Raw genomic sequence first — 18,504 nt, 5'->3', positions numbered from 1 at the left:
CTGGAGTTCATCGAGGGTTTCTTTTTTGGAAATGTAACTGCTATCACTGTGCATTTAACACGGTACATGAAAGCGAAGTCAAGATGCCACGGAAAGGAGAGGAAGCAAATACAAAATGTTTTCTTGCGTCACTTTGCAGCCTCTATCTCTGCTTTTTGTTTCCTTCTGCCTGTCTCTCTCTCTCTCTCTCTCACTCGCTCTCTGCTTTCAAGCTGCTGCTCTCCCTGACCACCTGCCTCAAATGCTGATTTGCAATTAGCATCTCACCAGGGCTACGCTCGTGAGGTCAAAACACACACAAACATACATTCATCATAAACACACAGGCTCCTTTTTACCCAACCTGCTTGATCACACATTCTGAAGAGCACGTATTTATAGATTCCACTGTGTATCACGCTGCCTCGCCTTGCTTTTCCTTCTTATGTCAGTTGTTGTTTCTCTGCCTCCTTCCTTGGCGTTTGGTCCCTATTGAAATGAAGGGAGATACTTGGCTCTAAGCACGAGTCATGTTTATAAAGGCATAATTAAAACATCATTCTAATCATGATTAAAAGGCAAAACCATAGAGAATCCAAACAAATAAACTGAGGTCAAAACCAGTGAATAGTTAGGCTATATGTAAACAAGAGGAATCCAGGGAAACTGCAAGGGAGAAGCATATGTAAGACCTCTCAGCAACAAAGGACAAAGGCAGCTGTTGCTGTATTCATGTGCAATTAACAAAAGCACATTGTTAACAAATGAATCAGGCTAGCTAACTAGCTTACTATGTTTCTGAATTCAGCATTTGAACACTTATACACACTTGAACACATAATTACGAAGCAGGAAACCTGACAAGCATGTGACTGAACAAAAATACACATCTGGAGTTAACAAGACATATGTACAGACAATATAAACAACAGAATGCAGGTGTAGCTAATAATGAATAGAAGGTTCCAGGGTGAAAAAGGGTGGAGCCCAAATGGGGGATACCACTCTCACGGTTCCATTTCTCCATCCTTCTCAAACTCTCCTTTTTCCTCCCTCCAACCGCTTTTCCTCTTAACTCCCCCCCCACCCCCTTTCATCTTCACTCTTCTCCCACTCTCATCAGTACTTTAATGATTTCCCAATAGCAATCACCAGCGCTCACCTGTTTAATCAAAGTTTGTGGTAGGTGGGAGCATAGTCACCCGTTCTCCTTATCAAGGATGGGTGGGAACATTTGAGATCATTCGCTGCTGGAATTGTGCATAATCCTGGTGTGTGTGTGTGTGTGTGTGTGTTTGTGTGTGTGTTTGGGTGAAGGAGAGAGAGGGAGAAAAATGCAAGGCTTTGATAATGACTGTTTGATTAGGCTGACCAAGCTTGACCAGGAACATTATCTGTGTATCTCACAGTAGAGGCATCTGACTCTCTGTTATTATTGGAGAATTGGAGAATTAGGCAGGGAGCTCAAGAAGGTGTTGCAAATCACACTGTGCAGTTTCTGAGGTCTCTGTGTTATTACTCTCTCAGTTACTAGCGTGACCTCACTGGGACTTGGAGAGAAGTGATTAATGAACCACTTGGTCGCACATTAGTTAGAGATTTGGACATGAACAAGAGAAAAACATGTATATACAGTTATGAAATCATAAAAAAAGAATAAATGAATATAATGTTATTTATATTTACTGTAACAGTAGTGTAGACATTGTTCCTAATTATTGAGTTCAGGTGTTTCAGCCCACATGCATTACTACCACGTGTGTAAAATCAAGCACACAGCCACCCTTGCCACAAGTCAGTTTGTGAAATTTGCCCCAGTAAACTGTAAGTAATGAAAGTAAGTAAGAAATGATAGTGTCTAGGAGCAACAACAGCTCAGTCACAATGTGTTAGACCATGTAAACTCATAGAGTGGGGCTGTGGAAATCACCTATCCTTTGTTGTGTTAGAAATGGCCTCTGGAGTTACTGGTGTAACTGTTGGAAGCATGAAACACAAGCACACAAGATCACAATGCACAATGCCAAGCATCGGCTGGAGTGGTGTAAAGCACGCCACCATTGGACTCTGGAGCAATAGAAATATGTTATCTGGTGTGATGAATCACTACAAAGACATTTTAGACAATTATACATATAGTCCATATTTGAGGCAGTAGTTTGGGGAAGGCCCTGTGCCAGTGTGCACAAAGCAAGCTCCATAAAGACATTGGTTTGATTACATTAGTGTGGCTTACACAGAGCCCAGAACTCGAGCCTTCTGAATGCCATTGGGATTACCTGACTTTCTCATGCAACTACATTGCCTTACCTCATAAATGCTCTTATGGGCATTTATGGGCAAACACACACTCCAAAATCTTGTGGAACATGATTGGATAAACACAAACGTGATACAAATATAGATATGAATATGACTATTAGGTATAGATGAATATAAAATCATTAAGTAACACTATAGTAGCATTATAGGAGTAACATAATAGCAAAATTATTCATTAACATGAACCCATGAAACATGAAAATGATATAAATATAGGCATGAATGTGTATATGAATGTAGATATATAGCCTGTGTAATCAGCAGACGACACAAGACTGAACCAGGTATTGATGAATATGATACTGTTGTTGATGAAAATGGCTCTGAAAGCCATCTGAAAGAAAGCTGTCCTTGTCAGCATCAATATTTTGTCCTCAATGAATCATCATGAGAATAATTTTAGTCTGGGGATTCCTATTTGACGTTCCATTTTTCTATGAATGCCGCATGTATTAACATGCAAATAGCTTTGCTGATTACTAAAAGGCCCTCCTTGTCTTCACTGGGTAAGACAATATCTGAGAGAGTAGCCGTATTGAACAGTATGAATAAATAAATTATGTGATTTGCCCTTTGCACACATCAACATTTCAGACTCTGACACTTTTTTCAAAACTGATTCTCAAGTCACAAATACTAATTTACAGTGCTGCACAATAAGAACCTAACACACCAGCCAGCTACCAACATTTCTGGCTTTCTGTTCTCTAAATGATTCCTCTTGTCATTTCTAAAGCTTAGCCCCATTATCAGCCTGCTCTCTGTGGCCATTATAACAAAGGCCATTGCCTGGCATGATACAAAAGCCATCCATGGTGCAGGCAGCTGTGGCCTGGCAGTGTCTAATGGAGGGCTGTAGTACTGGCTGTTTTGCTGGTGAGGTCATGCTGTGTTCAGCTGGCCTGAACAGGTAAATGGTGCAACGAGCAGATGTATCATACACTCTCCTGCTAACATTCGACCATTTTGCGCCTGTCGTTAAATGAGTCAGCCCAGAATTCTTTGGGATCCAGGCCACTAACTGCATATCACTTCACTTTCAGTTTCTCAGGCTATATTTTCATTGTCCAGTGATGTAACCTCAAACTCGAAGAGACATTTGAAGGACAAGTATGTTAGATCAAGCTTGAGAAAAGTGAAAGATACATACCATGGAATGCATTATTTTAGCAAGCCTGTCATTTTGACAGTTCATCAGTCAGAGGCTTTCTGCCAGCAGTGGAAATGATGCTGATTGTTATTTGAGAGAGGTGTTTAAGCAGTGTGGAAGAGAATGCAAGTGGGTTTTAACAGATACAGATGGAGCCTGTACATTTTACAAAACTAATTAACACGTCGTCCCTCAGGGACTTTTGAAATGCAGCTCAGGCTCTCTATATGTGGCAGACTGCTACATTTTTCTGCCTTCTTCTTCAGTCTTACACCCTGCATTTAGTATTATCTGAACTCATAAACTTATGTTTGCCTTGAGAAATCTAGTAATCGCTTGTAGTCAGTTTTCTTTAAATAGAGTTAATCTAGTCTTGTAACAAATTAGCCCACACATTATCTTTAGAACTGATTGATTCCATACATTTTGGAGTGATGAGAGTTATTGAAGTTCCAAGTGCCAATTCCATATAATAATCTTGATTTAAAAAGATGAAGGACATCTAAAATAAAGAGTACAATGTTAATTATAGTTGACCTCAACAAGGAAACATGACTAGTACAATAAATACAGCAAGATCACAAGTTTGATTTTTGTTTTGCCACCGCCATCCACAGGGCACAGGGTTGCCTCCTTCTCCCCTCATCACTCATGACATTAACAAATGTGGGGGTCTGTTAGCTTATATAATGCAGGTGTCATTAACCGTTATTATCCTCCAAGCATGCTGAACTCTCTAGTGACACTGTGTTAGTGTCAGTTTGAAAAGACACAGTGGCTGGATCCATGTGACTGGAAGCATGTCCTGCCGTGGGGGAGACCTAGCAAGCAAGGCAAAGTGGACAGGACTAAATTGGAGAGAAAACAGGGTAATAGTAAACTGTACAGAAACAAGACATAATTATTCAGCATTTTGTCACATTTTCATCTTTAAGCCACTATAAATTGACAGATGTTGGTGACAATACTCACTGACACGTTTACTAGTCTTTTAAGAAAAGCTATATATTATTACATTAGATCTAAAGTCTTGGTAACATTCTATTCCTGCTCTTTACATGAACACAGTCCTGGACTAAACTGCACTCTGCCTGAGGACTCCTGATTGAAAGGCTTTAGACTAGGCTTAGTCTGTTTGGAGACTGGATGTTCCAGTTTGCTTCTAGGTTTAGTCCTGTGTGCTGGTGACAAAGGCTTTAGTGTGGTGTGTTTGACACATGCTGTGTGTTTATTAGACTCGTGCGGGTGGGATGGAGTGGGTTTCTAATTGAGTGGCACTGTTGGCTTTGACTCCTGCTGATTGAAGGATGTGCATGAGTGGAATGCTTGATTTTAGGTTGCGGTGCGGGGTCAGTCTTGCTGATTGTTTGGTGTGTATGAGAGAGATAAGGAGGAGAGGCTGAAAGGCTGAAGAAGCATTAAGCAACCGTTCAGTGAAAAATCAAATTTGCACAGTTTTCCTCTCACCCCAAATGTTTGGTGATTGAAGTATGCTTCTTCATCTTCTTTAGTTTTATCACTGGAGCTACAAGGCTAATGTATCTAATGAAAGTTTACACCTCATCAGTTGGAATCTCTCTAAATCACTCACTCGCCTGAAACTGCGCCAAGTTGTTGGAAATTGTGGCATAGTTAAGAACAGTAGCAGCCATCTTGAGGCAGGAATTTTGTCAATGCTTTTGTCCAGTTTTATAGAAAACAGTATGTCATACTATGTAAGTGATTATTTTAGAACTCAGCACATTTGAGGCAAGTGTGTGATGATAATCTGCAATTTACATGATGCTAATGCATTACTTGTTAGATACATAAGCCTTATAACTCCTGTGCCAAACTAATGAAGCTAACTTCAGACACCAAATGTCTCAGCTGATTAGTTGTATACAGTAGTATGTAAAAAATCTAATTCCATGTTTTCTAAATAAAGATAAATGAACATGAGAACACACTTTTGCACAATTTAATCCACAGTTACTGTTTATTTGCTGAATTCAACATATTTGGAAAAAAATACGGAAGCTACAGCACTTTTATAGCACATTTGATAATTAACCACTTTCATTTTAGATTGTGTTTAGTTAGTTTTTTAGTCAAAATATTCTAGTTTTCATTTTGTACAAGCAGTTACACTTTTACACAAACCTTTTTTGTGATGGACTTTCCAAAGAAGCTGAGAGACAGGTGGACTGTAATGTTGTGTCTGATAATGAGACAGATGAGAATGATTGATTGGATTTTGCATACCCACATAGCAACAATGACAAAGAACAATACGTTCAAGATGTAATTCTTTAAAAACCTTTGTTTAGCAAATTTATTAAACTCAGCAAATAGAAATTATGCACTGCAATTTGCAGAAACCTGTCATTTTACTCGGTGTTGGGAAATTTGTGTAAATCCATAAGCAGCATTCATAAACCATTACAGATGAATGGTGATCTAATTTACGAGTCTAGTTCCTTACTTTAACTGGAGCTAATTAGCATGTAGAGACGTAGACAGTTCTTGTACTTTGGGACTTATTGACTTATTGTTATTAGCTGATGTGCTGCTTGCGTTCTGCAGGTTGGATTGCTATCTTGGGGGCTCTATGGTTGCTGATTCTGGCTGACATTCAGGACTTTGAGATCATTCTGCACAGAGTGGAATGGGCCACACTGCTCTTCTTTGCTGCACTCTTTGTGCTCATGGAGGTATGGCAAAGTTCAAATCATACACACATACAAAAACACACACACAACCCAACAAAGTTTGGACACTTGCTTTTTTATTTTTTAATGTGAATTTTTGTCACTACTTTTGTCATTATTTTTCAGTTAAAACTTTTAAAGGTTTTCTTTATGTAAAAGAGCTATTTAATTTTAATTTAGTCATGGCCAAATCCACTCTAGCTGCATTAGCTAGCACTGTGCAGATTAACAGAGGGGTGAGGGCGGACCATCCTGCAATATCCCAATTATAGTGCCAAAGCTCAACCTGCCTGGTGTTTAATACATTGTTATTACACGCCATCAATGAAGCCACACTCATTTGTTTCAAAAGTATTTAGAAAAATCTCTAAACGTCTAACACACAAAAGTAGCATATTGTACCTGGAACTTTCTCCACGCAAAGTCTGATCTCTAGGCCCTGGTGATACAGTACTGATTATACTGTATGTGTACATTGGCAATATTTAGATCATCTTAATATATTACTTCATGCCCATAACATCAGGGAAAAGAACCAAACTTCAAAATGAGGGAGTCAGCAGTAGAAGTGCTTGCTAGGCTGTTTACACTTGGCGTTTTAATCCTTTGTTTTGTGAGGAGGACAGGACAGTGGAGGGAAACTCCACTCTGGGGCCCGGCGGGGAGCTTAGCACAGCTCCAAGATAAACTATTTACTCTCTGCATAAGAGCTAACACACAAACACCATCATCACCATTGTGTTCCTGAACGCACAGCGGCCGAAGCTGGCGTATTTCAAAAACAGACACTTGAGCAGTGTTTAGTGGATGGAAATTTGGGGCAGTGCAGTTAAATGCTACTTTAACGTCTCCTTTTGTGTTGTCTTTTCCCCCCCAGAGAGACTAATAAATTGATCCTGCATTTTCTTTGTGTTTCAAAGGCTTTGGCCCAGTTGCAGCTCATTGACTACATTGGGGAGCAGACAGCGTTGTTAATAAAAGTGAGTCTCCTTCAAAAAAAAAATGGATTACTTTCATAACAAAACCTTGATCTTAGAAATAGTAACTTAATAGGAGATAATAGAATGGGCCTCATTCACCAACCGGTCTTAAGATTACGTTTCTAATATTCACCAATTTTTTCTTATTTGGGATTTGTTCTTAGGGAAGAACAGAATCTACACACTCAAGAGCACAAAGGTGCAAACAGTTCTGCGATTTAAGAACACGCCATGAATCTGACAGACTTTTTCTTAGGACTTTTCTCAAGAACAAATTTAAGAAAAACTTTGGAAGATATTGGTGAATTAGGCCCAATGTTCTTAACTTGAATTTATGTATACAACATATAATGTGACAGTGTGCGTGGTTTGCACAACAATGTTTTTAAAAGCCTAGAATATAAACTAGAATTAGGCTTGTCACATACAATACATCATTGTTTGATTACAATTACTTAAGCTGAATGCAGTTATTTAGCCAGAGTTGTTGGTTTTTATAGTTACAGTAAGAAAAGTTTTGACACCCTGGTTGAAATGACATGTTCTGTCGATTTTCTCACATCCTCTACAGAGTAACTTAAATACAGCATTTTTCTGCTAATTTTAGTGCATAATTTCTGATTATTAGCTTTGTTTAACATACATTTAACACAAAATGTGCCATAACTTTTTCACAACTCAGTTTTTGATGTTCCAATATGTTAAATTCATCAAAATGTGTTTCTTGATGGAAAATCATAAAAATAAACATTTTCAGTCAGTGTGGACTAAACAAAATCTATCAGAGTAGTTTAATGTGAAATGGTTGACATAGAGAAATTACCAGCTCAGATTTCTTTACAGTGGTAATGACAGGGGTCGTGATGTCTTGATATGTTAAAATAAGGGTAAAACTGATTTTGCCTTAACATGTCGTTCTTGTACCTCTCTACTTCTCTGGCTTCAGACCAAAACTTTGTCAAAACTATTGTAAATTTGAGTATTAAGCAGTAAACAGCATTTCCCTAACAATTTCATGTAATTACGTTTTGTGAGGGAGCTTTTAGAGGCATTAAAGGTTTCAGATGTCTGATTTCTATCACCACCACTGTGAACAACTGTGAAGTGACTTGGTAAGTTTCTCTAGAATTGGGCATTTCACATCAAACCACGGTGAAGAACATTTTAGATGCTTAACTATGCAGTTTTACTGAAAAATAAGTAGATTTTTTAACAAACAGAATATACATTTGTGTGTTCTCAATCCATTGAGTTTAGGATAATGGTAATTTGAGCTCAAGCTGTGTCCATAGTTAGTTGTGAAATACTAAAAGGAAGAAAAAACAATTTGGCCAATAGTTGCACACAGTGACCATATAACCAATTAATTATTTATTTGTAATTATTTATATGGCCTAACTAAAACATAAACAATTTCATTGCTATTAGTTACTACCCTGAAATTGGCCTACTGGCCTAATATTGAGTTGCAAATGGCACCAGCATGAATGGTACCAACTTCATTCAGATCAGATTAAGTGAAGTTGGTGTCTGCCTGTCTGCGACTGTAGTTATTCTCCATCTTTATGCTTGACTGGTGGCTTTAGTTAGGTTTGGAGGGTCATATTACAGTTGTAGAGATTTTGCTCAGTCGCTGCTGCGGCCGGCTGGAGATCACAGTCTGATGGAGCCGTCAGCTTGCGTTTGCTATGGGAGCCTTTTACACTCACTGTAATTACTCATGACAGGTGCTGCTGGGGAGCGAATCCACACCACCCACACTGAGACCAGAGAGAGAGAGAGAGAAAGAGAGAGAGGGGAAGAGAGAGAGGGAGATTGTGTAAAAAACAAAAGATAAGAATTCAGATCTATATTGTTTCAGAGAAAAAGGAAAAGACAGGGGCACAGGGCTTGTGAGTCTGTGATTGTCGGGGCATAAAGTAACAGACTGAATGCAATGATAATGAATGCAGCGTGTCTGTGTCATGAATACACAGCCTGTTAGACCTCCCACCTCACTGCTGTTATCCACAGGCCTGTGAAGAGACGAGGGTGACACACACACAGAGAGGCGTGTGAGTGTGTGTTTATCCAAAGCAGAGTGTTTGGTAGTAACATGTTTGTGTTGTTATCTCCTCTCCCAGGCTGTGCCAGAGGCCGAGCGGCTGGCCATCGCCATCATCCTGGTCATGTGGGTCTCAGCCTTGGCCTCCTCTCTCATAGACAACATCCCCTTCACTGCCACCATGGTAAAAAGCTCCATCACACATACACTCACATTTGTTTTTACACCTTGCCAGGACGTGGGGTCATACATATGTCCCATTTGAACAGTAGTGCATTCAACTTTGTGTGTTATTGCACATAACATCACAGCTGTGATGTGGTCACAGGTTATCTACAGCAGATGTGACCTTGAGTGTTCAAGAAGATTTTAGCAAAATAAAGAAATATATCTAAAGAAGAAAAAGTCCTGAAGGTGTTTTAAAATATTTTTTTCCATGATTAATGCATTTTCTTATTTTGATCCTTCAAATCTTCTGTAGTTCTAATCTGAATCCCAGCTTCTTGTGTGCTGTGTTGATATGTTTGACTCTGCAACTAAGTAAATGTAAGTGTATTGGTCTGGATTACATAGGTGCTTTTTAATAGGGGCCTATGGGGGCGCTAGAAGACTCATGTTTACTGCTGCACTGTGCTGCAGGATATTCTGCAAGTTGATGTAGATATACTTTGTTATTCCCATTGGCTTCAAGAAACAAAGCAATGACACGGATGAAGTGTCATTTAATTTCAAAATTTTATTAGCTCATGCAAGCAAATGCCTTGCAAACCAAAAACCACTGAAAATGGTGTGAAATATGTGATGTTAATGAGCCTATGTAGTTGAGTTTGTGTAGGCCATTCAAAGTTTGCCATTTCAGCTGTCTAAATCCCATGTGTTTAAAAACACGGCTCACAGGTTGAATCAGGCCGACAACACAATCCTCACAGGCCTGCAAAAGTATTTTAATTTTATATTAATATTAGCCCATCTCACAATGTACTGCACTACAGTTCCCAGCATGGAAAGCAAAGTAATGTGTACTCTGACTCTCCTACCCCAACAACAATCTATGGGACAGTGGTTACACCTCAGTTCTACACAATTCTGTGCAATTTCACACCAGTCATATCACCAAACACACGAGCTGAATTTCAGCTGCAGTTCAACCAGTATTAGCACCTAATGTCAGCTCCATAGCTCAGAAATTTAGCCCAAGTATTAATGAATTTGCAGCAAAGAAAGGATGCCAGGTGTCTAGTTCAAGAAAATGGGTAGGTTTAAAAGTCTCCTTGGGACATTTAAATTTTGAATATTTCAATTTGAATAAGTCTACTGCAAGTGTTTTTGTATATTTTGAATGAACAATGGTGAATTCAGGTTACAGCACAACATTAATTAAAAATTAAATAAAAGACATTTTTTTCTCCCCACGGATTTGTTGAGATTTTTATAATATGAACGCTTTAGTGGGTGTAAACAGTTCAGCACTCATTATTCTGCTGAATTCTCAACACATTTTGCCAAATCTTGCCTGTCTCCACAAGGTTAAGGGTTGATTAGTATTATTATAAATATTTAATAATAGTTGCCTATATCAGTGGTGGCCAACCCGCGGCTCGCGAGCCTCTTCTATTTGCAATAAAATTTTTTTTTTTTTTTTGCACACTTGTAGCATATTTGAGTCACTGCTTGAATTTTCCACGGAAGAAGCCAAAGTCTGTTTGCCACGATGATGCTACTACCCTGCCCCTCCCCCTGCAAGGAGAACGTTGCAGCAGAAACCACGCACTGAGCCAGGCTACTAGCTATCCAACCGCCGAAACATGGCAGCGTTGGGCAAATGTAAAGCCAAACAAAAATATGAAGATGAACACAAAACCTTACCAGAGCGGGAAGATCTGTATTTTTTTATTAAGTGGAAAGGGAAGCCGTTCTGTTAGATATGCCAAACGTCGTTATCCAATTTTAAAGCTTCCAATCTTCAGCGCCACTTCACCTCACTGCATGCCAGAACTTTGAGGACAGATTCCATAATCTACAGCTGAAAAGGCCACAAATTACATTCCTTGTTAACCCTTTTGCTGCTGATTCAGATTGTTTGAAACCCCCATTGGTGACAGATGAAGCTACATCTCAAATGGAGATGACTGAACTTTTTGAAGATGACAGACTCAGGTCTGTTCTGAGTGAGGGAACCCTGGAATTCTGGAAAATCGTGCCTGTGGAGAAGTATGCCAATGTAAAACAAGCTGCATTGAAGCTCCTGCCAATGTTCGGCTCAACCTATGTTTGTGAATCAGTATTTTCCACCCTGAAACATGTGAATTCAAAGCATTGCTCTGTTCTTACTGATACACATGTGAAAGAACTGCTTCGAGTAGCAACAACTGAATACAAGCCAGATTTGAAACGGATTGTGGAAAACAAAGAATGCTAGAAGTCCCACTAAACTCATCTACATGACAGGTAGTAAAATGGGTTTAAAAACTATAAATGTTTGTGTAAATATAGCCTGTGGCTCCTAGTAGTAATGAGCATTTTTTTCTGGCTCTTGGTGTCTGAAAGGTTGGCCACCCCTGGCCTATATAAACTACATAATTTCATATATAGGAACCTAACCCTAACCTTAATTTTAGTTTCCAAAAAGACATGGTTTTGTCCTTTCTCTTTTAAATTGTGAAACATATAGATTTGGTAAACAATACTTTACCTTGTAAGAACTGTTTTGTTGTTCCTATAGGTTAGCCCTGTTTTCCTACATAGTTATACAGAAGTTTTGTCCTGGAAATGTACAAAAACAAACGCACTTGGCCACACACATTAACACTGTCAAACAAACAAAACGTCAAATACATGAAGGACCATCATCATTGCACATGCTCACATTGTTGGCAATAACACCTACCCACATGTACCACATGTCTTATGAATAAGAAATTTTAAGCAAAAAGCAAAAAAAAAAAAAAACCCATGAAAACAAAAGCAAGATTATGACTGAATGATGAATCATATTCACTTTTATCAGTAAATTATCCATTGCTGATGGTCTTTAAAAATGACTGTGCTTTTCCTCATCCTCATTCACCATCAAACAGCAGATCATCTTAAACCATTTTGGAAGGGATTTGTGCAACATATTACAGCCAGAATTTGAATACAATTTAATAATGAATGCTGATGCTTGTTGCTTCTCAAGGATTAGAATATTCTCTTTGAAGTCCAGTACCATAATAAAGAGAAGAAGCTTCTTTGCAGAAAGTTTGTAATTATGTCCTTTTCGCTGGCTGAATACTGAACATAGTGTCTCTTACCTGTGTAAAGTGACTGTTGTATAGTGTGTGATTGAGTGGAGAGCTGGAGAGAGTGACTGGTCAGTTGGACTAGAATTGGCCTGGAGTGTGAGTTCCCCATGCTTTGGGCTAAAATGATGAGTGGCACAGAGCAGATGAGAGATCCTGCTGCCAATACTGCATGGCCAAATGAACAGCATGACACAATCCACTGCAGCTGCCCTGACTTGGCTGCCCACTTCAGGCTAGCACGTCAAACTCCAACAATAAGAGTATTAGGTTTCTAAAGAATGACTAAAGCCTGGTTTTGGGCAGTTATACAACAAAATTGACAATAGCTTCCGGAAATCACCAAAGTGATGTTTGGGTTGCATTTGAAAATGTCTTCTTGTGTCCTCTGTCCTGCTGGAAATCAAAGCTACTGTTAAGTTGGGTAGAGAATTGGATACTTGAAGCTAAAATTAATCAAACTAAACCTAAAGTTCAGTAAGTTGTCTCCTGCCTCAAACTAGGCCTAACATTCAGTAAATTCAATTTATTTTCTTTAAACCTTTAAACTCCAGGCCTATTACATTCTAAGGCTTACTATTTAGCACAAAGTACAAAGCAAACTGGAGTTATAGAAGTGTGTAATAAAAGTCACCATTGACAGTTCAGTGAGATGTTTATTTACCTAAAACTAGACTCAAGTTCAGTGAGTTACATTTTCTTTGTTTTCTTTCAACTATACTGCAAAAAGTGGCATCTTAAATCCAGTCAGCATGTCTAATGTTTCTCATTATGACATCATTGTATAGGGTACTATAAAATCTTTCTATATGTCTTTTAATTGTTTTAAATCATTTTGTATCATGAAATTGTCTCATTCTACTGGTCAGTAATTTAATTTGTGTCAAGACAGTGCAGATAATGCTGCTTGTCTCAAGGAATACATTTTAAAACAAACGCAATTATCAGCCAATAGAATAAGACAATTTCACTACATAAAATGACTTAAAACAATACAAATATCTATAAATAAGTTACATAATCTCATAATATTCTTACAACAATATCAATATGAAAAATATAAGACATAACAACTGAATTTAAGATAATTTCACTTGAAATGAAAAGGTGAAAAAGTTTATCTTTTCTCAAACTAGACCTAAAGTTCAGTGAATAAGTTTATTCAAAGAGGTTTTACTTTTCTTTAAAGTTAACTAGGCCTAAAGTTAATTCAATTCTAAAGATACATCAATTCTTTTTCCTCAAACTCTGTTTATTTTACTTAAACCAGCTCAAAATTCAGTGGGTTACGTTTATTTTTCTTCAAACTAAGCTTTTAAAATAAAGAAAAGGGCAGAAAAGATTTTTTTTGTACAACAGCATATAAGAACCCCTTTTGGTTCCCTAAGCAAGTGGCTGGAACCATTTTTGTGAATGAAGTGTATAAGTGTGAAGAACTTTTTAAAAAGTAAATGCTCAAAAAATGCTTAGAGTGAACCTCCACATAATGTTCTAGAAAGAACCCTTCAGGTGGCAAAGTGCCTGTATCTTATATAAAGGTTCTTTAAGCCATTAAAGGTTGTTTTCAACTCATTTTTTCAGAAATGGTTCTTTAAGGAACCAAACTTGGTTCTTCTATGGCATCACTCAATGAACCCTTATTAGCATGTTTATTTAAGAGTGTAGGCCTGGTTTCTGTTTCTTAAAACTAGGTCTAAATGTGTAACTCTCTTCCTCTGTTGCTCTGCCTCTCTTTTCTTATCTATAGCTCTTCATCTTTTTTATGTGTTGCCTGTTTCTTAGTTTCATGTATCTATTTTTTCCATTATGTCCTCACATCCCATCTTCTGTCTAATGTGAAAAGGGTAAACATGGAGCAGAATAGCATTGAATATTTAGAGTATAGCTCTGGCAGTAATGGATCACATTGATTTTGTAAACTCTCATCAGGCTGAAAAAGAATAACCCCCATTTGTTCCCCTTGCGCTTATGCACTCTCTCTCTCTCTCTCTCTCTCTCTCTCTCTCTCTCCCCCTCTCCCCCTCTGTTTGGTGGTTCGCTTCAGTGGTCTGACACATCAGAAAGCGTGTTTGCATTAAATATGTGATATCTATTTAGATTCACAATCAGTGTGTGTACAGTACTGCGGGTGCAATTACTTCCTGTTGTGTGACAACATGTAATAAAACAGAGTTTAATTTCATCCTGTTTTTCCGTCGCTGATCCTCTGAGGTTATTCAGGCAGAAAGAGCCTCAGGAGCAGAACTACAGCAGAGAGTTTCTAAACACTAGAACTCATCACAAATGTTAAACTGATCTTTTTTTTTATGTGACTAGCTGAGACTTGTTGTGGTTAACTCTTACTAATGATGCCACTGATGGTCAGTCAGTTTAGCAAAATACAATTTTTAAGATAAAAAATGTATTAATCAGGTTAAAATTTGTACCTTGTTTATTTTGATATGTCCAAAACGGTAACTTTGCAAAAGAAGGCAAAAACAATTTTAACTAATGTAAGTTAATGTAAAGTATTATTCAAAGTAACGTTGGACATTTTCTATTGGTCCATTCATCAAGAATTTCTGACACAAATGAACAGCTGCAGCTCTAAAATAGAGATACATGGCTTTAATCTGATAGCTGTAAATAAAAGTCTTTGTTTCCTTGATTTTTGGAAAAGGTAATGCATCTTTTTAAATGTACAGTTCATATCTGTTTGGTAAGTTTTACATATTGGAGAAATTATAGCCCAAAATAAGCCACAAGTTTTGCATTGACCACTTCTTTTTAACACTTTTAACAAAGTTAAATTCAGTGAATAAACAGTTATTGTGCATTGTAATTTTTGGAATACTGTGTGAAAATCAACAACATACGATTTGACTAGGGGCACAAACTTTGGCATGTGACTGTACTTTACACTTCAGTCACATTTTATTTTTACTCTGATTAAACAAATGAATAATAATCGTTTGGCAATCTATAATCCAGCATCCAGTGACACGGGCAGCATTATGCTACCTTTACATAGGGATAGAAAACAATAACATACAGAAAGCTCCGATCCCACATGCTGATTTATTTAAATATGCCCAGAGTGGACATGAATGCAGCCCAGCTTTTCTGGAGGCACATCACTGCAGTCTCTGAGTGGATCTCTGATGCTATGTCAGGAAAGACAGGGTTAACTCTGCATAGATTTCTGTGAATTCTGAAATATCTTGTGTCCTTGTACTCTTTGCTCAGTGATGTTCTTGGAAAATGCAGCCTGGTTCTGAGTCATGTAAGAGATTGTGCTCTTCAGAGGTTTGTGGACATGTCCATTTTCCCCTCCTATTCTTCTGCCCCTTTCATCTTGGCCATAAAGAAATAGCAGTGTGGCTGCTATTATGGGTGCTAGAATCTTTCTCTTTTGTCTTTTTCCAGTACATCTCTCATAGACAACATAATGAACATCTAAAATAAGTTAATTGTGAAACAGGCGGTTAGGAGCAGATAACACGAGTTATGACACAACAGAAAGTACATCTAATAGCCGTGAAGGGGTTTCCATGTCGGGCTGAGGGCTTCCTCACTATTTCCAGATGAAATTTGAATAGTTATTTGTGTTCCACAGCAAAGATAAAACTGCTATTTTCTTGTCAGCTCAATTGTAAGGTTGTTCGGGCTCTCAGGGCCCTCCCTTACACACTGGCTGTGTCACAGCTGAATGAGCCGGATGGCAAATGTAGTAGAAAATGTAATCACAATTGTGCTGTGTAATTTATTCAAGCCTGTTGCAGCTGAGGCTGCTGAGAGAGGTTTTGCCACAAACAAGCGTTCAGCTACACATTGAACTGTCTGTCTAAAGCTGGGCTTATATTGAAAGTAGAAGTCTCTTGAAGAACATGTGGCTATTGAAACCACAATGTGAGTCAGTGGGTTGTGTGTGTGTGTGTGTGTGTGTGTGCAAGAGAGAGAGAGAGATATTGAGAACTCTGTAGCTGTAGCCACAGGAAAGCGTTTTGTGTATCTCATCATTATGCTCTTAGTCAGTGTGGTGCTGCTGGTGGCTGCTGGGTCTTTATCCTCTATGGCCGACCGCTGCGGACAACCACTAAACCCCTTTCACTTTGTGCTTGTTTATTGGCAGAGAAAATCCATTAGCCTCAAAAATCATGCTCAGTGACCTTGAGCAAGTTTCTGGGGACCGCCAGGACAGAATTACAGCTTATGGGATGATTTGTTATGGATGTCACATAAAAACTAGCTGTGCTAATATTGGAAATATAAGGAACGATAGTTGGGATGATAGGATGATGACTTATTGTAATTGTAGTTATTATGGGTTGATACCATTACAACACAACACATTACTGTACAAGTCAATAGAGATGCACAGACTGCACTAATAGAGATGTGAACCCTGCTAATTGCATTGACTACGGGACTGTAGGGCTTTTCAGGAGTTCAGTGTCACTCTGGCTCTATTTTTTTTTATAAATCGTGCCACTGTAAACTCCAATATTGAAAATCAGTAATAGTATTGAGTGAGCATTGAACATTCTACTAAATATTGCTTAGAAATATTAACTTTTGATTCCAAACTTCAGAATCTATGCACTACTTTAGGATTAAAGGTTTACCCAAGTTAATGCAAATTTGTAGACTTCATTTAAAATTAATTACTTAATGTACTTAAAAGTGATGCAGTCAGTTTTCTATTTTTTAAAGTACACTCACTGTTTAAAGGTTAACAGTGCAATGTTTACAGTGAAGCAGCAAAGTTATTTTATATTATAAATGCTTTGAGTAAGCAGTTTATGTCCATTCATTACATGTATCTTGAGTTAGTGGTATTCAGTTGGCAGTGAATTGCCACAAAGTATTTAAGTAGTCTCTCATGTAACTGAATTGTTATCATTTTAAAGGTTTAATTACATTGGTTTAATCATGTTGAGTGATGGGAATAAATCTTTTGAGATGCATCAGCTGAAAATATTGTGTTGCCTTCATTAATAAGTAGGCAATTAAAGTGCATATGTGTAACTAAATACATATGTGTAATATGTTATACAAGTTCTTTTACAAGTATTTAGCTGGTCAGTCAGTGCTTTTATTAAACACTAATATTAGAATACATAGAGTTAAACAAATGAACAGCACATTGTTTTTACATCTGTCAGTGTGTTAGCTCAACTATTTCCAAACCTCTTCTCAAGGAATCTCTGTATTTACAGTTACTGGCCAAAACCTGCTGTAGCTAATCAGTTATTATTAAATTAAAATGAATTATTATTATTAAATTAAATATGTGTGCTGCTTATGGCAAAAATCCATGCAACAGTGAACTGAAACTGACTCATACTAGGACCACAGAGCATCAGTATCACTATTGTGTATAGAAATAATACTCAAATAATATGTGATCAGCAGCAGCACTGTGAACAGGAACTTATCAAGGATGGAAATTGGAGAGAAAAAGAATAGAGTTAGGTATGTGCCGTTATAACTATTTAATATTGTGATGCCCTTTGTCACATTTTATGAAATTATCACAATATTATATTAAGAAAAACCAGTACATGTGACAGACATTATACATGCACATAAATGTAATCTTTAGTTGCAGTAATGTGTAGGTGCTTATTCATTTTGGGGACATCTGTCTTTAATAGAACCTTCCCTGATGACTCTTCATATAATGATGTCTTCAATCAATTCTGAGAATGCTGTTTTTTTGACAGTCTTAATGGGCAGGTCGGTCATAGACACTTGTTACTGTAAATAGCATATCAGGTATTAAGGATGGCACTGCAACCTTCACAAAGTGATGTAAAGATTCCTCATACTATTGCTGTCCAAAGAAAAAGATGTAACTCCATTTTTTTGTTGAGTTTTATTTTTCCACATCATTTCAACACGGCGGTTGGCTTTTACACTGTGTGGAAATTCTATGATGAATAGACCATTAAAAATGTTCCAAAAACACTTGGAATAAAACCATCAACTTACATTGAAAGTTAAGAATGTTTTGGTTTCTCCTGAAAAGATGCTGTTTTGGAGATACAGTTTATTTTTCTTTGGACAGTGATGATGT

General features: G+C 37.7%; 1 protein-coding gene across 1 annotated transcript in view; it reads left to right on the top strand.

Moving 5' to 3' along the window:
- oca2 (oculocutaneous albinism II) overlaps window positions 1-18,504 on the top strand; it is a 123,640-nt gene that overhangs the window by 75,291 nt on the left and 29,845 nt on the right. Inside the window, exons 19-21 of the mRNA XM_017718798.2 lie at window positions 6,017-6,144; window positions 7,062-7,121; window positions 9,245-9,349. Of these exons, the coding sequence (XP_017574287.1) occupies window positions 6,017-6,144; window positions 7,062-7,121; window positions 9,245-9,349 (293 nt within the window). The remainder of the gene's footprint in view (window positions 1-6,016; window positions 6,145-7,061; window positions 7,122-9,244; window positions 9,350-18,504) is intronic.

Source organism: Pygocentrus nattereri, chromosome 26 (assembly GCF_015220715.1).
Source record: "Pygocentrus nattereri isolate fPygNat1 chromosome 26, fPygNat1.pri, whole genome shotgun sequence".
Lineage (NCBI taxonomy): Eukaryota > Metazoa > Chordata > Actinopteri > Characiformes > Serrasalmidae > Pygocentrus > Pygocentrus nattereri.
Note: the sequence above shows the minus strand (reverse complement) of the source record. Positions and strands in the feature narration are given on the sequence as shown.